The sequence below is a fragment of the Aquarana catesbeiana genome, linkage group LG04 (assembly GCF_042186555.1).
Source record: "Aquarana catesbeiana isolate 2022-GZ linkage group LG04, ASM4218655v1, whole genome shotgun sequence".
NCBI lineage: Eukaryota > Metazoa > Chordata > Amphibia > Anura > Ranidae > Aquarana > Aquarana catesbeiana.
Window position 1 is genome coordinate 386,894,207 of NC_133327.1, and position 23,228 is coordinate 386,917,434.

Genomic DNA, 23,228 nt, shown 5'->3' on the forward strand with positions numbered 1-23,228 from the left:
CTAATGAAAACGGATCATTCCTCCTTGATGTGCGATTTGGAAAACCTGGGCAGAAATTACAAAACCGTTCACAGATATGACAATTTATATATGCATTTCATCTATACATGCATTGATCAGCATGCAGTTTGGCTTTAAAAAAAAAAAAAAAAAAAACACAACCACAAAAAGCAAGAGGAACAGGATGACAGTCAGAAAAACAAATATTTTCAAACACAGGTCAGCAATGACACAGTTTATGTTTCTCTCATGACAGGTTTCCTTTAATCAGCTTTATGATCTGCTGCAGCCAGAATCCATGTAGGAGTGTAAACTTCCTTAAAGGGCAACTTCACTTTTGTGGGGAAAAGAAAAAATTATCTGTCCTATACAATTGCTAATTGTAATTTAATATTAAAAATTACTTTTCAGTGCGTGGCCGATATGCGAGAGGAGAAGGACGTGTCCAGCGTAAGCTCCCGCCATCCATATAAACAATCCGCTTGAATCCTGGCAAATCCATGGGCCATCCTGCCAAGAACACTCGTGTGGCAGCCATCTTGCATGTCACTGTCCTGCCTCTAACGTTGCAGATTTCTGGATGGCGGTTCTCATGGCATCTGATCCAGAGGAATCCTCTGCAGTACCCGGGGCTGAACCAGAGCTGCTGGGAGAGCAGTCAACTGCAATGATCCTAGCAGCCACTGCGGACAGTAAATAGTCTGGAGGGAGGAAGATAGACACACCGACTATCAAATGTGAGGCAAGATATGGACAAATTCAGGGGCCACCTTACTGAAGCCGAGCAACACATCTCAGGAGGTGGAAGATACTGCTGCCTCCACTGCACAAACTGTGGTGGAACAGCAGCAACAGGTCAAGATCCTCATGGCCTGTTCAGAGGACGCCGAGAACAGTCTCCGGCACAACAATGTCCAGGTAGTTTGGCTTTCGGAAGGCGAGGAAGGCCTCAACCCTGTGGTGTTTGCCGAGGTCTTTTTCAAACAGCTCCTGGGCCTGCAACACTTCTCAATGTATATTGTGGAGCGTGCACACAGGGTGCCCACTAGTCAGAGGCCTGCTGGTGTGTGGCCACGTACTTTTCTGGTCCGCCTGCTCAACTTAAGGGACAGGAGACTTGATCCTAACAGAGGCCCGCAAACACCCTGAGCTGAAGTATGAGAATGCCATCATACACCTGTATCCCAGCCGCTTGAAGGTTATCCACCATGGTTCTGCCAAATTTTTCAATTCCCCTGAGGATGCAGTCGACTGTCGGGATTCCATTGCCTAGCCTTGCAGTCAAGACGCCTGTTCTGCAAGTTTGGTGCCCGAGGGCTGGTGATCTCAAACTCCTTTTATGGAATGTCCGTGGATTAAACTCCAAATTCAAACATTCGTTAGTCCTTCAATACCATAAATCCCAGAATCCTCATATTGTCCTCTTACACGAGACCCATCTTACGGGCAACAAAATAATGTCCCTAAACAGGAACTGGATACAGAGAGCATACATGCCACTCATTTCTCATATGCCAGGGGAGCGATCTTAAATTCATAAGAAGTTGTCATGTTCTATTGCGCATGTGGTAATTGATCCCCATGGGAGATATATAGTAGTGGTCCTTACAATTGAAACCCAGCTCCTGACAATAGTGAACATATATGTTCCACCCACTTTCAAGCATGAAGTGCTATACCAGGTCCTGAAAAAGTTTGCCACTTTTGGCCCACTGAAGTTGCTTGTGGCTGGTGATTTTAATAAGAGCCTGGATTATGCTCTGGACGACCTCTAACCCAACCCGGGTGCAGAACATGGACCTTTGATATTGGACAAATGGACTCGGCGGCTCTGGAAACATCCTGGCGAGAGGGGTTACTCCTATCTTTCAGTACCTCCTCCCGCATTGATTTGGCCTTTGCCAACCGAGCTCTATTGCCCCAGATTACGGAGGTCTGTAACCTGACTGGGGACCTGTCAGATCATACCCCCCTGTAGGTACTGAGTCTTGACGGGGGGGCGTCAGTCATGAGATTTGGAGGCTGCATCCGCGGTGGGTGACGGAGTCCTCGGTGGAGGCACTGGTCTCACCACATTTAAAAAGGAATACTGGGATCACAATGAGGGCTCAGCAGGCAGGCCTGTAGTATGGCATGTGTTTAAGGCATTCATTTGAGGGATATATGTATCGGACATCAAAGCAGCTGGAGCTGAGCAAAATTCAGAATTCAAAGTGTTTCAGGCTCATGAATTACAGTGTGCAAAGACCCATGCTGAGGCTCCCTCCCCCTCCTCCCTAACAGTTACAAATGGCCAGAAGGGCCTTATTGGTTCACTTCCAAAACCTTACCCAGTGTACCTTTAAAAACACATAGATGAAGAATTGTTTGAGAAGGGGGACAAGAACAGGAAACTGTTGGCCTGACTGAAGATGTTCGGGAGCATTCAGCGACCCCCTGCGTCTATTCTCCAGGAGGGTACACTTGTGAGGGACAGGGAAAGTATCATGCAAGCTTTTGTTTGCTTTTATTCAGAATTGTACTCTATCCCAACATATGACCACCAGGTTCTGATTGACCTGCTGGATCCCTTTCAGATACCGGTGTTACCAGATAAAGGTGCCTCAAGGTTGGCCGCCACCTTAACGGATAAAGAATTGGTGACTGCTATTGCCTCCTTTCCTAATGGTAATTCACCGAGCCCCGACGGGATCCCCGCAGAATGGTACAAAATCTAGACCTTCTATGCCCCAGACTGCAACTTTATGGGGATTGTTTTGAAACAGGATCTTACCGACTTCCTTTTATGAGACCCATGTGGTATTACTCCCCAAACCTGACAAGGACCCTCTCTTCTGCTCTTCTTACAGGCCCATAGCATTGTTAAAATATGGATCTAAAAATACTTACCAAAATGATTGCCAATAGGTTAATGAAAATTCTGCACCACTTAGTATCACCTGACCAGACCGGGTTTATGCCAAGGAAGGCTACTGATATAAATCTCCGGGGGGTGTATATACATACTCATTTGGATAAGGTCATCGGGGGGGGGGGGGGGGGGTCTCTGGTGTTCTGTGACCTGGAAAAGGCCTTTGATTCCATTGCTTGGGGATTCATGACTCATGTATTGCAAAGCATGGGGTTTGGATAACATTGTTGTAGGACCATCCGGTGGCTGCCGTCCGTTTTTCGGGCGCCTTTCCAGTGTCCAGGGGCACCAGACAGGGGTGCCCCCTTTCACAGGACTATTTGCATTGGTTATGGAACCCCTGGCAATTGCATTGCACTCCTCCCCCCCCATATCCAGGGGATTGGAGTGGGCACCCTGACCGAGACTACAGCCCTTTACGCAGATGACCTAGTTTTATTCAGAGATACTGGACCCTCTTTGCAAGCTGCGCTGTCACTTCTAGGTAAATTTACTGCGGTCTCTGGCCTCAAGGTTAACTTGACTAAGTCAAAAGTACTTCCCCTGCATTCTCATCCCGTACCTGGACAGGCTGACCCCAATAACCCCCTGCGATGGGTAACGTGAATTAAGTACCTAGGACTCCAGATCTCACACTCAGTGACTGACTTTTATAACCTTAATGTTTTCCCCTCTGCTTGCCATCCTATCTAAGAAACGCCACACCTGGAAAAATCTCCCCATGTCCCTCATTGAGAAGATAAACCAGATTAAAATGAAAACCCTACCCTTACACCCTCAGGAACTCTCCAGTGTGGATTCCAAAGTCGATTTTCAAAATCAATAGACAGCACGGTTTCCTCCTTTTTGTGACAAGGAGGCATCCCCCATTTTAGATTAGCCATACTACAACAGCCATGGGGGGGGCTTGCGGTACCTAATTTTCACAAATACTTCCTAGCTGGCCAATTGACCGTGGCTCACCACTGGCTGATCGCTCCTCTGGATGATGCCTCGGTGTCTCTGGAGGCTGCTTGTGTGGGTTCATATGAGGTGCTTTCTCACTTTTTTTTTTTTTACAGGGGTCTGAGGGTTCCCTATCCACTGACAACTTCCATGCACTTGGTGATAAGGGCATGGTCCATGACTCAGGGACTCCCAATCTCCCTCTGTGGAGAAATCCTAATTTAACACATTTTGACTACCCGGACCCGACAGCCTGGACTAAATATGGAATGAAGCTTTTAAATCACATAATATTAAAGGGTACCCTAATGACATTCAGTGAATTGAAACGCTATTATGATTTACCAAACTCACTTTTTATTTTTTTATTTTTATACATACATTCTATTACGGCATGCTTTTTGTTCTCAATTTGGCAGAGAGCCTCTTGACCTTGAGCCCAGTGACTTAGAACTACGGACACGCAGCGACTCTTTACCTAAACCAGTCTCTAGCCTATACAAAGACCTCTTTCAGGAAATGGCCAAAATTGCTAGAGCCCTGCAGAGGGGCTTGGAAAGCTGTAGCCCCGGGCTTGGAAAAAGATGACTGGGAGGACAAGTGGGGGACTGCATTTCAGTACCTAGTTTCTACCAGATACAGACCGATCCATTATAAAATTCCTACATAGAATTTATCTCACCCCAGCTAGACTAGCCAAGATGTTTGGAAACCAACAATCTTTATGCTGGAGGTGCTCAGCACCCCTAGCAAACTTCAAATCACAGTACCACCATCATCCGGTAGGGCTGCTCAGGGTGTCATGGAGCTATATCATTGTGTCATTATGTGTCTACCTCCAGCTGGAGGTTCAAGCAATGAATGTATCTGTCTAGGCAAAGTTCTCTTCTGGGGAGAGGAGGGCGGTTATAGTTTTTGTTTTGTCCTTCCTTTTTTGTTTTATGTACACCGATAATTTTACTGTAGCTGGTGGCCGATTTCCACAATCTGTCGATTGTGTTGTCTGTATGTTATAAAAATTGAAGAAAAAAAATTGCAAAAAAAAAAAAAAAAAAAAAATGGAATAACTTTTCCTTTTCAATCTCCCGCTGTCATTTTCTGTAAAATTCAATACAATATGGAAATCTGGAGGCATAAAAAAAAAAAAAAAAAAGACTCCCCTGAAATTGTAATTTCCCGCTTGTGCAATTGACTCATTGATTTTTCCAGAACTCTGCACAAGTCAGATTTTAGACCTCTTCTGCAAAAATAATTAGACTTCGGCAAGATACTCCCAAAAGGGTTAATAGTTTCAAAAAAAAAAAAAAAAAAAAAAAAGGCCCTGTTTACACCTGAGCAATTTTTTGCTTAAGGCACACTATTGCAAAATTGGATGTGGCTTACACCACATCCAATTCGCAGAACATTTGAAAACATGTTATTTTCAATAGGTATGGTTCACATATGTGCGTTGCAATCGCACTCTGCATTGCACAAAGATCGTGTGCGTTTTCTAGAGAGTGCGGTGCAGGCACATAATCTTCAATTGGAACGCACCCAATTCGCAGATGTGTTACATTTTGAACAGGAAAGCTCTCCCCCCTCCTGCTACACCTCCCCCAGGTCAGCTGATCCGCAGCTACAACAAAGAACCGCTGAATTCATAATTTGTATCTTTGCGCAGAAAATGGAACTGCAATTAGCACCGGACTAGTGTGAACCCAGCTTGAACTGAAGTTCTAAAAAACGCTCAACAAGCCAAATCCCATTCATGTCAAATGGGTCCTATTCAAAACTGAGCACTCTGTCGCCTGAAGCAAAATGCATGAGTATACGAGCTTCTTTTTGGCAGATTACAAGCGATTTTAGCCCCACAGACTTCAATAGAAACGCTTGACTTAAGCGTTTTTAGTGTTTTCTGCTCAAACAGCAGCTCTCCACCCCCAATTTTCTCTCCTTCCTCTAGTGCTTTCTATTGGTTAAACAAAAATGCCTGAAGCTGTAAAAAGGTTTTTAATACATTTCTAAAAAGCTGTAAAACGCAAAAAATAAATAAATAAAAAAAAAAGCCAGATACCCTGTCCCCACATCTGTCGGAGCTCGCCATGGCATGTTAGAAATCTGGGGCCCCCTCCTCCTCCTTTCCCTACTGCAGGGCCAGTAGGAGAGGGCATGCGCAGTTTTAATTTTTTTTTTCTCAATAAAATCAAACATAAAAAGCAGAACTTCACTCTCGATCAGCACTGACTATTTTTAATCCTCATGCTGCTAGCATTAGTAAATAAATAGGAAAAAGTACATTGTATTTATGCCTATTTTAGTTATTTAAAAATGTAAACACAATTCTTTAGTTACTTCCTGTTTTTCAGGCCTAGGCAAATGATGCCATGCATCCCAAGAGCTTTCAGGAGGGGAGGAAAGGTTTTCTCAGCTAAGCAGACACCCCCCCCCCCCGTCTGTATGCCTGAGCTAAGGGAAGATGAATTCCAGGAAGTAATTGCTCCATGAATTATGTGCCCTTAGTCAAGATGGCCACAGCCAGAAATGCTAGGGGCAGATCTCAAAGTAATTTCTCAGCAAAATAAAACATGGAGACATAAAAAGATTGATAAAGTTTATTAAGATTAAAAATAGTGTTTTCAGTTTTTCATATTCAAATGTACTGTAGTTCGGCTTTAAGCATAGTGTGTATGCGTGCATTTTCTTTTGAATACCAAATTGTAGTTACCACACTTGTGATTTCTTCTTATAAAAACATTAAACTGGGTTTATGAAAAAAAAAAAAAAAAAAAAAAAGGAATTCTGATGTCATGGTTTCAGTAGAGTCGTTGAAATGAGCTACAGTGCTCAGTCTAAATGACAGGATATGAGCAGACAGTGCCTTCAACAGGAGCCCTGTCAAGTGTCAAGCACTGTACTGTAGTGTAGACAATAGCAGTGCACACAGGATATACTGAAAAAAGAACAAATTAGCATCACCCAGCAACGCTTGCCCTTACACGGCAACAGACTAATCACAAATGTACACAAATGTTTTCTGTTATGGAAAACTGACCACTAATAAAAGGGTCTGTAGACACATGATAATAATCAAATAAAAAAAAGTTTGATGTTCTGTATAAAATGAAAGAAAGCCTTTTGCAATTACGGTATATGGAAGTAGTGATGGGAGAAAAAAAAAAAAACCCAAAAACACACACACCCACCTCAAAAAAGTTGAAGGCTAGGATTATGCTTGTGCTATATAACGTTTAGGGAACAAACAAGGCTCACACAAACAAGGCTTTTTCCCCCACATTTAGGACATTTTTAGAAAAAAAAAAAAAAAAAAAAAACCCGAATGCTGTTCTGTATGCCTAATGCAACTGATTTTTTATGGTTTGATATCACTGTTCAAGTTCAACAACAATTGCCATGAATATTTCTTCGATTCCCATCCCTTCTAAAATCTAGTTATTGATTGGCCCTTAATCCTTAAACTGCCTGCTTGTACAAAACGATGCTGTGTGCATTGCACACACAAACTGGAGCTCCCACATTGTAAACATTGAAATTAAAGGAATTGGTCATGCATGAACACAAGAAACTGACTTTATACCACAGCACATTTTAACATTAAGCCACTGCAAAATGTAGTAATACAAAAATGTTACAAAGAATTGGAATGAAAATAAGAAAAACAGAGATTCTGTCTGAAGTTCAGAAAATACTAGATGAATTTACTTCAAAACAATCCCCTCTACCGCCTACTGAATAAGAATTTCTATTGGTCCTTCAATGTGATGGATGGCTTCACTAACCAACAGAGCTGGGGGAGGTAGGTCGGGACAGGCTTAAAGTGGCATTAACACCAAAACAAAACACATTTCTTCTATTATAGCATATTATGAATGGAATGGCTGCATTCATGTATCATAACTTTACTTGGTGACCCAGCCAGTAAGAACTCTTTCACATGAGTGAAGAGTATCGTTCCTACAAAAAGCGATCTGAGGAGGATTGCATAGCAGTAGCTGCCATGAATCCAGAAGACAAAAGGCAATCCTGTCACCTTGTAAAATGTGATTTTTTTTTTTTAAATCACAAGAGAGATTTACTGAAATATCTGACCACAACCCAAGCGTTTGGCTTGAGGTTGCAGCGCACTCCATTTGAACACCTGACATGTACACAACACTGCTGTCCAAATCCAAAAAAAATAAAAAAAATAAAAATAAATAAAAATGTACATACAGCGCCACATTTAAAGCCCGGTATGCTATACTATAATACATTTGTTTTTAGGCTTCTCACTTTTTTTTTTTTTTTTTTTTTTTTTTTTTTTAACCTGAGAAAGTCAGCTGCCTGGATCTGCCAATAGCTTTGCATTCATCTGTTCATGGTCCATTAAATGTACTATGAATGATTTAGGCCCTACCAAATAAAAAAAATGCATTTTGGTTCATGTTGACACATACAGGAGACCCCAAGCCAACTTAACTTCTTTAAAGACAAATTATTGCAACTTCTGGAAACTAGCTCAGGACTGGCTTGGCAGGATCATGTTGAGAACTCAGAGCCAGCTTGATGCTGGGGATGTTCATGTCCTGCTCCCATAAAGTAAAAAGAACATGTTGGTTTAAAAATAATTTTAAAGCTTCGGGTATTGAATCAACCTGTTGTGAGAAGCACGGTTACATCTTTTCTAGCACAAAGGTTCATTATCACTGAAAGACTGTGGCCACATAGCAATGGATACTCCTACAATCAGCAGTGCCATGAATTATATTCAATCATATTTCCTGACCTTCAAAAGAGCTAATTTTCAGGAATGAGTCAGCATTCCTAAGACTTTTTCACGAGTATACATCTAGATGTTTCTGACTCATTTTATAATATAAAGTAGGTCTGTATAAAAAAGATTTTCTTAAATACTAGCCTTAATGGTGATTTTGACGGTTTTACCACTGCTGCCTTCAAGATACATACAAGTGAAATGCTACGCAAAACATATAGCTGCTTCATTACTCCCCAGAGGATGTAGAAGTCCTACTTCCGATATGTTTGGCCAAAGCTATAGGGAATAGAACAGGGGTACACTCAGTTCAATAGCAAGACATGCTTCCTACATGGATACTATGAAAGAGGGACACCCAACTGGCAGAGGAGGCAGTGACTCTGTAGAAAAGTCAGGTGCTCAGTAAGCAGACACTACAAGGTGCAGGAAAAACTGGTACCAAAATGTTAGAAGTCAAAGCAGTCAGTTCAATGTTCTTGAATCACATAAGAGCAATGAAATAAAACACTGCAAAAAACAGGATTTGTACAATATATATATTTTTTATAAGCAGCAATATGTCATGACCGTGGACATTTATGGTTGTAGTCAACAGAAAGGGATGCAATCATGCCTAGCCAAGATGCTGCAATAGCACACAGACAACTGCTACCACCACATATAAATTGGCAAGTGTGGCAACAAGGTTACATAAATCTTTGCCAGAAGGGACAAGAACTCCATACCTTTACAAGACTTTTTGTTTTTGTTTTTTTTTTTTCCTTTAACATAGACCTTGTAAGAGTGGGGGGGGGGGTCAACCAATTCTCTAGGCAGCAGTCAGAGTTTTGAAAATGTATTTGACTGTATAAGAAAGCAGACTCAAAATGTAAAAAAGAAGAACAGAGGGTGCTAACTTGCAAAATAGAACAGATCTTCATGGTCTCCATTATTTTATTTCAGAATTTTAAATTTAGAATCCCATAGAATGGTCTGAATATTACAAAATACTATTGCAATTTGTTTGCTTTTAGATTTTTTTTTGGAGCATTTGCCAAAACGTATCAATCCCCAGAGATACTGTAAACTGAAAACATGGGTAATATTTGATAACATTTAAAGTGGCGTTAAACTCAAAACCAAAAAAAATGAAATTTCAAATCAGAGCTAACCAATCATTAGATGTGATGGCTACATTAGTTTTTTTAGGCTCCCCCCCCACCACCACCCGGTTTCACCTGGTGATCTGGCCAGTCACACACCTCCTATGTTAGGACGCCCCCACTCTGGATAAAGAGGCACAGAAGGTACAGCAGCATTGTCAGTCTGGAGGGAGGAGAGCGCGAGATGGACTAGCAGATTTAGATACAGTAGCCTCCCTGGCGGTTTTCCCGAGTGTGGCTCGGGGTTAAAATTCAGTACCATTAGCGGTAACCCCGAGCCACACTCGGGATCGCATTGCAGGATCCTGGGGTGGCGTTACTTACCTTGTCCCCGGGATCCTGCGATGTCCCCCGCAGCATCCGAGGGCTCCGTCCTCCTCCGAAGCCTCTCCGTGCCAGGCTCCGTTCCCTGCGAGCGGCGCGACGCACGGGGGCGGAGCCTGGCGGCAAATTCAAAAAACTGTCAAAATCATAACACATACAGTACTGTAATCTTACAGATTACAGTACTGTATGAAATGATTTCACATCCCTTTTGTCCCCAGTGCTCTGGCCCATGCCCTGCATGCAGTTTTACATGATATACACTGTTCTTTCTGCCTGGAAACTGGAGATTGTCCATAGCAACCAAAAAGTGTCCCTTTACGTCAAAAGTGGTTTTAGACCAGCTAGAAAACAGCGATAGTAAATTAGAACACTTGCAGAATTGAGCGATAGTGAATTGTGGGGAAATTTATTTTATTACTATTTTTTAAAAAATTTTTTAATTATTTATTTTTATTTATTATATTATAATTTATGTTTTTGTGTTTCAAACTTTATCATACCCGGGATATCTACTAGACTCTGGTTTGGACAGATTTAAGTGTGTTATTGTTAAGATTTACAGACCTACAATATAAAACGCCAAATTTCCATGCAAAATAATTGTACCGCTTTCAGCACCTAAAATCCGAAATAATCATACCGCCAGGGAGGCTAACAAAATTGAAGCCAAACTCCAGCCCACACTGGAGTTACTTACAGCAACAAGGATTTTACATAAATAAAATCTGATGATTGTAAGCACGCTTGCCAGTGTATGCTTTGTCTCAACCCTCTAACAGTTACATCTGCAGAACAGCTTGTTTATTAAAACTATATAACAGACTTACTGGTCGGATCACCAGGTAAAAAAGGAAATAAAAACAAATGCAGCCATCACACCTAAGAACAGTTATGTTGCAAACAATAAAATGTTTGCTTTGAGGTTTAATACAGTTTTAATTACAAAATAAATAGGGTAGCAACCCCTGCATACAGCATTTACAAATGTGCATTATGTACAAATCATATTACCTGATATAGAAGGTCCTGCATGGAGCATTTAAATTCTGTGCCTAAACTACAATAATCAAGATATTGAGCAATTTGGAATAGAAAACAAGTAAAAATGCCAAGGTCACACGAGAACTTCCTTTCATTTAAAAGCTACAATAATACATTTAAAATGACCAGTTTCCATTTAAGCTGTCTGACTTCCATGAAATCTAATCAAGCGTAGTAATATGTCTGGAGTACAGTGAAAGGAAAGGAAGATGCTATGTTTAAAAACAGCTGCTTGTTTTCAAAGGTGTAGGTGGGAGCAGACTTTAGAGTAAGATAACAAGCTGTCACTTTCATTAGAAAATAAAAGTTTCCAAAAAGCGACAAGCAGGCAGAAACCTTTGTGGAAATCCCACTTAATCATTTTGTGAAGCTGAATCACTTTCCTGGTGCTGAAATTCTCTTTAACACATCTCTGTCCGAGGTGAAGGGGATACTGCGAGTTCAAACGCAACATACAAAATGTAAGTGCTTGCCACAGTTTAATATCTCCTGAACAGTCACATGAAAAACTACAGACATTTAATAGCCACCAGCTCTTTATTTCAGCATAAAATGTACCTAATGCCTGTCCACTGATACTACTCTACAGATTACTGCGTATGACAAGCATCAGAAGACAAATATACCCAAACAGGGGTAATTAAGAGATCGGCAAGTGTATATATGTATTCAAGGGAACAATAAACAAACAATAATGCAACAAAGACATTGATAGCACTGGAACACTGGCTGCACAAGGTTTGTTTTAGTTCTGATAAGAGCCCCATCTTCATGAAGTCCCAACCTGTGACAATTAAAGTAGATTGCAAACACCTCTGAGATAGGAGGAGAAGGTACTACAGATTATTATTGCTGAATGGCAGGTATATATTTGTATAAAATGTTAAATATTAAGAGTGAGCTTCATCATACTAGAAATGATAAAACTTCTCATAAACAATTAGATTTTCAGTCACTCAGAAATTCTGAAAAATCATTTCCTAGAACATGCTTGCTTGCCATCTTTGCGTTTTCATTACAAAAACCCTTAAGAGATAAGTATGACCAATGCTTTGTGACCATACTTCTCTTGTGGGTCACAGGTGTCCACTTACTTTTGCTGCGACTCAGAATCAGCAGACTAAAGCCCACTGTCTGTAGACGTCACAGAGCTGCTCCAGGTTCTGGAAGGATTCTGACCATATTGTCGGGATTCACCCAGCTGTCTGACAACTAGCTGGCTCCAGCTATCAACAAGCAATTGAAAGGTGAAGCCAGCTGCTTCCACCACCTTGCAATAGCACGGCATTCCACTGAGCACTGGAGGGGCAAGGCGGTGACTGACAAGTCCCTCTGGTCTGATCGGACAGATATCTGAGAGATTGTGCGATTATTCACTTCTCGGGCTTAGAGCTGGCAGGGGACAGCTGCTGCATTGAGGAGAGTTTGGATGGATTTTTTTTTTTTTTTTTTTTTTATTATTATTTTTTTTAGCACCCCAAACTTCATCAAGATTTGCTATTTGAATGGAATCCCAGACATAATAAACAGGTTTCACTTCAATAGGTACGATTTCTCCCAAATGAAAACCACATTCAGTGTTGGAATTTTTTTCATTCAAGAAAACATTTCCATCCATCTCCTTTAAATATTTTCTAACCACCAGAAAGAAATTGGACAAACATTCTGAAAATGAAACGATTCATTTTTTCACTGGCGAACCCTTGCAGACTGCCTACACATTTCTTGTGTGGTCACCTACTGACATTTATGTTATGGTCTTACAAGGGTAATTTACTGCATTTCATAGCCAGTCTTTCCATCCACTTCTGCCCTGCTTCATTGACTGGTATCCAGTTTATATTCTGAATTTGTGTAATGGGCTCTTAGAGAGGTAAGATACATCCATCTGTACAGGCAGCGAGGTCTCCCATGACTGGAGCTATCAGAAAGTTGGCATTCTGCTGACTGCATTACATCTGTACACAATTATGCAAATGCACAGAGAATGGAGGGGGGGGGGGGCACACCACCTTGTGCCAACCACTTATGAAGAGATCATACTTTTACATATGAAATGATCAATGCTCAGTTTTAAAAGGAGACATAAAAGTTATATTTAAAACAGAGGAGGTGCTGGGTTTGAAATGCATTTACAATCATTCATGGTAAATATCCTGAGCAAAAGAATGAACTGTATATCCAGAACATCTAGAGCTTCACATTCCCACAGATTTAAAAAATAAATGCCAAGAACTGAATTAGCTCCATGTGGAAGTTGAAGAAAAACAGACACTAAGATATGGCCTTTTTATGAAGGTTAAAACTGTCTTGTAGGATTTCAGGTTTTAAAAGAAGCCCATTGAGGACAAAGCGACAGGTAATTTCCTTGTTCTGCTAACACTTTAGCTGTGCTTCCCCACCTTTGTTCAGCTGGCACCTCCCTTAGAAATACCTGGTTCTTTCAGGTACGATGGCGCATGCGATTTCCCCTTACCATAATGCAGTGCTCAGCACCTTAATGGCCAATCGCCAGGCCCAAGCAAAGTGACACAGGGGAGAAGGGAAGGTTGTTAACCATGTGGGAACTTGCGCAGGGCTTTTAACTCTGAGCTTTGGCAGATGCACAGGACTAAGAGAAGCCTGAGGAGAGCCAACCAAAGAACAGATCGCTTTGCTAATATTTTTTTCCATATACATGGACTCGTCATTTTCATGCTTACTACTGCAGTATATTTTTGTTTTAATCAAAATACAGTTGAAACAAAGGGCTATTTTTTTTAAATCAATTTAGTTATTGTAAACAAGTTTGGTTGGAGATGAGCTCCAGTCATGGGAGAGCTCATCTAGAGTTGCCCAAACTTCTTACAATAACTAAATTGATTCAAATAATTGAGTCCTTTGTTTCAACTGTATTTTAATTAAAACAGCAATATACTGCTGTAGTAAACATGTAAATGACAAGTGTCCATGTATGCCGACAAGTGAAAATACACTCCTACAGCATTTAGTATGAGTTCACAGCCAATCTTCATTGTGCTCACAAAAAGGTGAGTAGTCCCTGTCTAGAATGAACATCCATCACCAATAACAGACCTCCCTTTGCGATATCTGACTGGGAAACTACATGAACATACTTCCTCTTGGTCCATAAGCGGTCAATCACAGGATGTGGAGAGTGTGAGGAGGGCTGACAGACACCATGAGTTGCTTTGAAGACTGATAGATGAAAAACCAGTGTCGGCACAGGGCACAATAGATGTAGTATGTGCATTATAGTTGTACACTAAGATGAAATTACATCTTAAAGTTAAACTTTGTAACACAACTCAGTGTCTTTTCACTACAGAACATCAAATCCATAGATGACAAGTGTAGTAAAGTAACTGATATCGTGAGAAGTGTTCCTCCAAGATTGCCTTCACTGAACTAAATAAGGAACACCCAGTATTTTTTTTTTTTTATTGTATGCACTTAAAATTAAAGTGTCATTTAATATTAAAAAATATACAGTGTAATGCTGGCCATTTTTCGATCAGTTAATGGGCACAAAAATCGATAATTGTTGGGACTTTGAGACGAAAAACCGAAGGACAAGCTTGGAAATTTTCTGATGAATGAACAATTGAAAGGTTATTGTGTTTCCCGTCTGAACAGTTTGCACTAGGTATATGAAAAAAAAAAAAAAACCCACGAACAAAAAATGAATTTATGTCCACTGAACGATTTATCGGTCATTATATGATGGCACTATCGTTTGCTCTCACAGCCAAATGTTTGTTGTTCGAAAATGGGTTCGGATGATTTTTCATATAGCGTATGGCCAGAATAAGTTCAATTCTCACACATCAGTTACAGTATTCATGAAAAGTATTACATTTTCATGTCTCCCTCCATTTGAGAACAAAATACATTCCATCAAATTTCATAGTAACGACACCAAATATCTTCCAGCTGGTAGCTACTACCAGCACCAAATGTAAAAAAGGTCAGAACAGCAGAAAACAAAATACAATACATGCATTACCAGGTTTCCAACTAACAAATACTAACACTGGGTTAAAGAAAAAACACACACACACACACACACACACACACTTCAGGGAATATCCAGTACCATTTAGCACCAAAATGAAAGCCTAATATTACCTGGATACACTAAAGTTGCGATGATATCTACAGTTATACTAACATGACGCGGTCACAAAGGGGTGAGTTTGAGAAATTCTCTTTGCAACAAACCCTCAAAATGTTTTTTTTTTTCAAAATGACTGAACTCGCTGGTGTCACCCTCAAGTGTATAACCTTATGAGATTAAAGCAGAAAAGAGTGTACTACTTCTACTTCCCAGATAGAAGCAGCATGCACCTACTGAGCCCTGGTTCACTCTGACAGTGGGAATGAAATTGTGCAAATTCAGCTGAATTAGCAAGATTTCATACCCCGCATGTTATTCCAGACTTTCGGGGGAGATATCTGTGCGGGTTGCTTCACAGATGTCAATGGAAATTGCACCCCGATGTTGCCAAAAGTAGTACAGAAAACAACTTTGGGAATCGGTGCGGCACCACAAATGCAGCGTTGCACCGATTCGGATGGTGCCATTGCCACCAATTTGGCGAGCGATTAACCATGTCAAATCACATGCCAAATCGCTCCAATGTGAACCAGGGGTAAAGGTCGGGTTATTTTAATACAGTCTCAGAAGTATACAGCTTATTAGGCATGCTCCTATTTTACTTCAAATCATCTCTAGTTGGATTCAGTACTTCTCTGCTCAATCTCATCTAGGACTGGTTTATACAAAAGGAAGCAAGCAAAAATGTTAAAAAAAAAAAAAAAAAAAAAAAAAAAAAAAAAAAAAAAAGGTTAAAAGCAGCCCAACAGGTTCAGAGATAACCAAAGCTGTAACCTGTTTTGTCATTTTGTAGAGCGGAGGTGAAGCATAAAACCAATGGAGATTGTTGCCATTTGTGTACCATTAGCGAGGTCCTACTTCACTTCCCGTACACACACACACACACGGATATTTTTTTTATTTATTTAGACAGGAGCTAATTAAAGCGGTAGTAACCTTTTTTTCTTTTCTATAAAAGAAACGTTTTCTTCTGCAAAGTAAAATAATGTGTTAGTATGCACAGAAAAAATAAAGGAGTTTACTACCACTTTAACCTACAGCATGTCTTTGGAGTATGAGAGAAACAGACTTCAAAAAGTAGAGCTGCACGATTCTGGATAAAATGAGAATCACGATTTTTTTTTCGCCAAGAATAAAGATCACGATTCCCCCCAAAAAATTGGGCTAAGTTTACGGTTTATTTTATTTTTTTATATCAATGAAGTGTATAGTTTCCCAAAAAAATTGCTCTTGAAAGTCTGCTGCGCAAATACAGTGCGACATAAAATATTGCAGCGACCGCCATTTTATCCTCTAGGATCTCTGAAAATATAAATATATCCAGCTCTAGGAAGGGTTCTGGTCGTCCCAAACGTCTTCCATTTAAGGATTATGGAGGCCACTGTGCTCTTAGGAACCTTAAGTGCAGCAGAAATTTTTTTGTAGCCTTGACCAGATCTGTGCCTTGCCACAATTCTGTCTCTGAGCTCTTCAGGCAGCTCCTTTGACCTCATGATTCTCATTTGCTCTGACATGCACTGTGAGTTGTAAGGTCTTATATAGACAGGTGTGTGGCTTTCCTAATCAAGTCCAATCAGTATAATCAAACACAGCTGGACTCAAATTAAGGTGTAGAACCATCTCAAGGATGATCAGAAGAAATGGACAGCACCTGAGTTAAATATATGAGTGTCACAGCAAAGGGTCTGAATACTTAGGACCATGTGATATTTTAGTTTTTCTTTTTTAATAAATCTGCAAAAATGTCAACAATTCTGTGTTTTTCTGTCAAAACGGGGTGCTGTGTGTACATTGAGGAAAAAAATGAACTTAAATGATTTTAGCAAATGGCTGCAATATAACAAAGAGTGAAAAATGTAAGGGGGTCTGAATACTTTCCGTCCCCACTGTAGGTGACAGAAAGTCCCCTATGTGATGATTTTTTAGTGACAGGTTCTCTGTGCTCCACTGAATGTAATGCAGATCATACTGTATTACATTCTTGCCCGGGTAAACTGTCAACAGGAACCCGGAAGGGACATTACACATGTCGCTTCCAGGTCAGGAACAAGATGGGGAGGAGAGTGGCACTTTACCTGCATATGTAGTAGTAATTGGGTGGCAGCAGCAACCAAATGCTTCCACCTGACAAGCTCCTGGATGCACTAAAATGCAGAATAAGACTATCTGTCTGGCATCCATAAACTTCATGTCCTGGGCGTCAGGCGATACAAACTGTGCTTCCCTGCAACAAGTGAATGGGCTGACAAAAGCCCATGGGCCAGGATACAATTTCTAGTCTCCATAGCAACCTGGCACCTGGGGATAAGTCGAGCCCTGATCTAAAGACTTTAAAATTTTGGATAAAGTGGTAAGATATTGGAACACTTTTTTGCTATTTATTCCCATTTGTCCTGTTTTCCATTATCATTAAAAAGTGAAAAGTAATTCTTGATTTTGGTTGTTATATATTAATTAGTAGGCTTTTCTGGGCAATAGACCTCAATACCTCTCGTGTTGAGATACAAGGTTAAAAAAGGGACCCATGCCTAGGAGCCACTCTTAGGGCTGGTTCCACCTATCCTCCCTTTTTAAAGGCAGCGTGGAAGCAGCCTATCCTTTATTTAATCCTCTTTACCACCTTGGGATCCTCTCGATCAATCTACAAGGTATTGGTTCCCCTCTGGTCTGCAATGTTCAAAATACCCCCAGGCCTTACTCATTAAGCCTGCGGCCTATTCCAGTTATTATCCTATGTAAATCTTATTGTGATGTGTACATGCTCCTTACCTACATATACTTCTAAGCCATGTAGTTCCACATCGTAAAACCCTGCTTTATTTTGTATTCATCTTTTGAACTTTCAATAAAAATTGATTAAAAGTAAAAAAAAAAAAAAAAGTGAAAGTAAAAAGTAAATCCAAATGTTGAGTTGTCATCAGAACAAGAATAGAGGGGAAACCTTCCAGTGAGGACACTGGTGACCCTGGGACAGCCAGAAACGTCCTCATTTTGAAGAGATTGCCACTTGCCTACTTTTGTGCCTGTGAGCCAGGAAGTAATGGGAAATCTCTCCAACTAGATAAAAAATGAAGGCAAAAAATAAAAAAAACCTGAGAGGAGCCCCTTAAGCTGGCTATACATGGATCAAAAGTCCAGTTGAGCAGGTACCCTCGAATTGCGATCCATGTGTGGGCAGGCTGGTTGCACATCTGTCAACTGACTTGTTTACAACCAGCCTGTCGTGATTTTTCCCAATCAGTGTTGCCGGCTATAGTTGGCAACCCTGATCATTGCATTCTGACAGCGAGGAAGGCTCCCCACTTTAACAATACCTCAGCAGAAAGGATCCCCCCCCCCCCCCCCCCATCCACCTTGAATGTGTGGATGAGGGAATCAGATCTTTGTGTGCAACCAGCAAGTTGAAAAAAAATACATTTACTATACCCATAAAAAAAAAAGTTTTGACTTTAGTACTGCTTTAAAAGTTGGGACCCTGGCTCAGGAGACAAAGAAAGGGGCTAATCTGATATAAACACTGAATGTGACAGCCTGTGTAAAACACTTAATTTAAACTGCCCTTACCCTGAAAAACTTAGAATGACATATAGGTTACAAACATTTGCATTGCATGTACACTACATACTAAATGTATCCTCCCCAGACACCCAGTCTTTTCCCTGCTGTGATATAACCTGCTACATTCATTCTTCACAATCCCACTGTATGAACAAACAGAACCGCCCTCTTTTGCTTGCTATGAAGATGGACTATGGCATTTGTCGTGTGTCTAGAGCAGCGCACATGACCACAACTAACGTGAACTGATTGTTAAAAAATAAAATAAAAAATGGAGCGAAGAGGAAAATGAGAAGATGGAGAGCTCACAGGGGACGTTAAAAAGGAGGCAGAAAAGCACAGTAAGAAACAGTTTCATGAGAATAGATTACAGAGCCATTAGGTAATGGATGTGTATGGATTCTTTGTGGACAAGGATATCATTTAGTGTCACTTTAAGTCTTTCTGTAGGAAAATAAGTCAGCTTATGTACTGTTAGAAGGCTACAAATGATGTCTGCTGAGCACAACCAATAACTAGCGTCCAATACTCGTTTTCTGAAAGTACAGTCTGTTCATGTATTCTAACTCTGCTGCCAAGCAACAGAAAGTTCTGATTATACAATCATGAAGCCAATTCATGTTATTGCCTACTGTACAAATACATATATTATAGAGCGGTCATACACAAGAATGTTAATCTTTAATCAACACAGCTCAAAAGTCCTGTCATTTACAGCATGTTTAAATAACATTCACCATGACGACAGCATAACGCAGCAGTGGTGCTAGGAAGTGACAAGTTGACATCTGTGACTGGTACATTTGAGTACAATGAGGAGCGTTTCCAGCCTTCATATTGGGATCTTCCTTGTTCTTGGGGTACGCTGTGCATTAGTGAGGCCCTATTAGGCTGTCAGAGCTCTCATTCCAATAGTTCACAATCACAGAATAAAGAGAAGTAATAAGTCAGTTCCCCTGGAGGCTTATAAAAGGAAGATGGCCTATTGCCAGACTACATACTAAAATGACATGATTGAATTGTTCCTTCCTAGTAGCTTAACAAGTATACCGTAAACCGAGTTAAAACAAAAAAAAAAAAAAAAGACAAAGCTCTTCACAAGCTTGATCTAGTTGTATTCCCCTGGAAGCTAATGCAGCAGCGCATTTCTCACTCATTACACTAGAAGGAATCCAGAGGACTCCCTGTGTACATGGAGACAAACACGTCTTATATTCACACATTCCAGTGCTGGCATCAAAAGTGCATTATGTGCTCAGAGCACAGGGTTCAGTCTAAACACCCCAAATGGAAAAAAGACAAAAGCCATTGGCCATCTGCTCACATCCTAATCTGATCTAGCCGCGTGTACAGCTTGACACATCCTGTGTGCTGTGCTTCCTGTGACATGTGCAGAGAGGACAGTGACCTGGAATCTGCTCCAGTCATCGGGGTGGACAAAGCTCTGCAGGAGAGCCTACACAGAACACACATTCCAGCACAGGCTCATTCAATGCCAGTGTGCATCCTACTGCAACCCACGCTAACCGTTACTGAGGTCTTATCAGTCAGGGACAACTCACTGCTCTGTTACAATGCTACAAGCTGGTGTCATGTGTACAGGTTAGAGGGACTGTGTGTGACACCTTGTACCAGAAGACTGGAGCACAATGTGATAGCATGAGCAGATAGAACGCCCCCACATACCGCTTGTTACAAACTGACAACACTTCAATGTGTACAGGTTAGAGAGTGTGCATGCGTGTGTGTGTGTGTGTGTGTGTGTGTGTGTGTGTCTCATCTTGTACTAGGAGGGGAGAAGACTGGAGCACATTGTGTTTGGAAGAGCAGATATGAAACCCCCACATTTCACTTCTTACAGACTGATGACACCCCAAACATCACTTTGATGTGTACAGGTTAAAGAGACTGTGTGAGAGATACATTGTATTCCAGTCCTATGAGGGGAGAAGTGTGGAGGACATTGGGAGAGCTCAAGATGATGGGACAAGCTGATGACATCCCATCTATCACCTACTACATACTGTAGACACTCAACACATCATCCCTTACATACTTACTGATAACACCCCACATTACCTATGGATGATACCTCCCCCCCATATCACCTGCTACATACCGATGACAATGCACATAGGACTTGATGACACCCCACATTACCTGTGATTTGCTAATCTCACCTTACATATTACCAGTTACAGGCTAAAGACACCCCCATATGTCATCCATCACAGACTGATGGCCCATTTCACCTGCTACATACTGATGACACCACATGATGAAACCCTAAATGTCCCGTCAGACTGATGACACCCCACATTGTGATGAAAGCCTACACATCACCTGATGAAAACCCATTTGTCACATACTGATGACACCCTAAAAAAAAATCACCTGTTCTTGATGACACAGAGACAACGACACCCCATGTCACAGATTAACAACATCTCACATATCTCCTAATAACTCAAATCACTTGTCACCCCACATTATGATGACACCTCATATCACCAACCCCCCCCCCCAAAAAAAAATCACCTAATGACACCATACATGACACCCCATGTCACCTGTCACAGACTGATGACACCCCACATATCTCCTGATGACACCCCACATGTAACCTGTCAGACTGACACCCTCACATGTCACAGACTGATGACAACCCACATATCTCCTGATGACATCCCACATGTAATGATGACACCCCATAGTGTGATGACACCCCACATGTAACCTGTCAGACTGATGACACCCCACATGTAACCTGTCAGACTGATGACACCCCCACATGTCACAGACTGATGACACCCCACATGTAATGATGACACCCCATAGTGTGATGACACCCCACATGTAATGATGACACCCCACATGTAATGATGACACCCCATAGTGTGATGACACCCCATAGTGTGATGACACCCCATAGTGTGATGACACCCCATAGTGTGATGACACCCCATAGTGTGATGACACCCCATAGTGTGATGACACCCCCACATGTAATGATGACACCCCACATGTAATGATGACACCCCACATGTAATGATGACACCCCACATGTAATGATGACACCCCACATGTAACCTGTCAGACTGATGACACCCTGCATTGTGATGACACCCCATGTCGCCTAGAAATGACAGCCCCAAAATCACCTGTCACATATGTCCTGACCTAGAGTGATGCTCCTCTTACCTCCTTGATCTTGTCCCTCTTCTCCTTGACCTCCGGATCAGTGGCTTCTCCCCCCTGTACCCCGATGGGCTCTTTGAAGGGTCTAGGTGGCAGTTTCCCCCCGGTAGCGAGACGTCCCTGGGCCCGTATCTTGTCCTTGTCCCTTTGGATGTCCCCTTGGATGTCCTCGAGTGGTCTGTTGAGGGTATCCTTAGCCTCTCGTAGTGCCCTCTCATGTTCCTCTCTGATCCGGGCCAGGCGCCCCCCGCTCTCCTCCTCCTGCATGGTACTGAGGGGGAATCTCTGCAGAGAGGCCGGGGGGGATTGCTGCTGCTGAAACAACACTCCGCTCAGCAGTTTGGGCGAGTCGGGCAGGAAGAAGATGGCCCCGAAGCAGAGGGTGATGAAGCCGCTGAAAACCAGCAATAAGACGAACTTCTCGGTGAGTCTGAAGCCGGAGAGCTTCCTCCCCGCGGGGCCCAGCCAGTGTAGTCCGGACACCCCACCTCCTGGGGGAGAGACACCGGGCCCGCCCCCCGCTCCGCTCCCCGACCCCAGCGGGGCCACACTGAACGGCAACAGGCTGCCCACCGGCATGACTACACGAGGGGCACTGCCTCCCCCTTCTGGTCACTACAAACTTTGTGCACTACACGGGGGCACACAGCACGGGGCACACAGCACTGCCGGCCGCCTCGGCTCCGCTCACACACACAACGGCGTGTTGGTGGGCGCTCCGTCCCCAGTCTGCCTTCACTTCCCGGGCCGTTTGTCAGAGTTTATTGAAGGGGAGGAGCGAGGGAAGTGTGGGAATCCCTTCCTAATAACGGGAGGGGGGGGACTTTGTCCCGCTCACTCCCCCAGCCCCGGGGCGGGGAACACTTGACAGGTGACCGCACTCCTTATACACATGTACGCCGTCCTCCTCCTGCCTCTACTCGGCACTCACTGAGCCCCGGGGCAGCGCAATACACAGGCAGCCATTGGCCCCGCCCGCTACCCCACGGAACCGCCCACCTCTGCTATCGATTGGCCGCGGGACAACAAGCGCATGACTTCGTGATTGGCTGCTCCGACGGATCGCTTTATTGTAGCAGAAATCACAACATTCTCCTGTGATGGAACTCTTCTCACATAGGATTCCATGCAACGTGCCTGCCTCAGCTCTTTTCTTCTTAGTATTCTCTAACTGCAGCCCTGAGAAGCTGACATGAGCGGCCAACTCTGTGAGTGAAGTTCTGGCACGCCAAT

The 23,228-nt window shown here is 42.3% G+C and overlaps 1 protein-coding gene across 1 annotated transcript in view; it reads right to left on the minus strand.

Moving 5' to 3' along the window:
* Positions 1-22,932, minus strand: part of MAN1A1 (mannosidase alpha class 1A member 1) — a 332,653-nt gene extending 309,721 nt beyond the window's left edge. The window contains exon 1 of the mRNA XM_073627169.1: positions 21,999-22,932. Coding sequence (XP_073483270.1) covers positions 21,999-22,574 — 576 coding nt within the window. The 5' untranslated portion in view covers positions 22,575-22,932. The remainder of the gene's footprint in view (positions 1-21,998) is intronic.
* Positions 22,933-23,228: the final 296 nt, after the last annotated feature.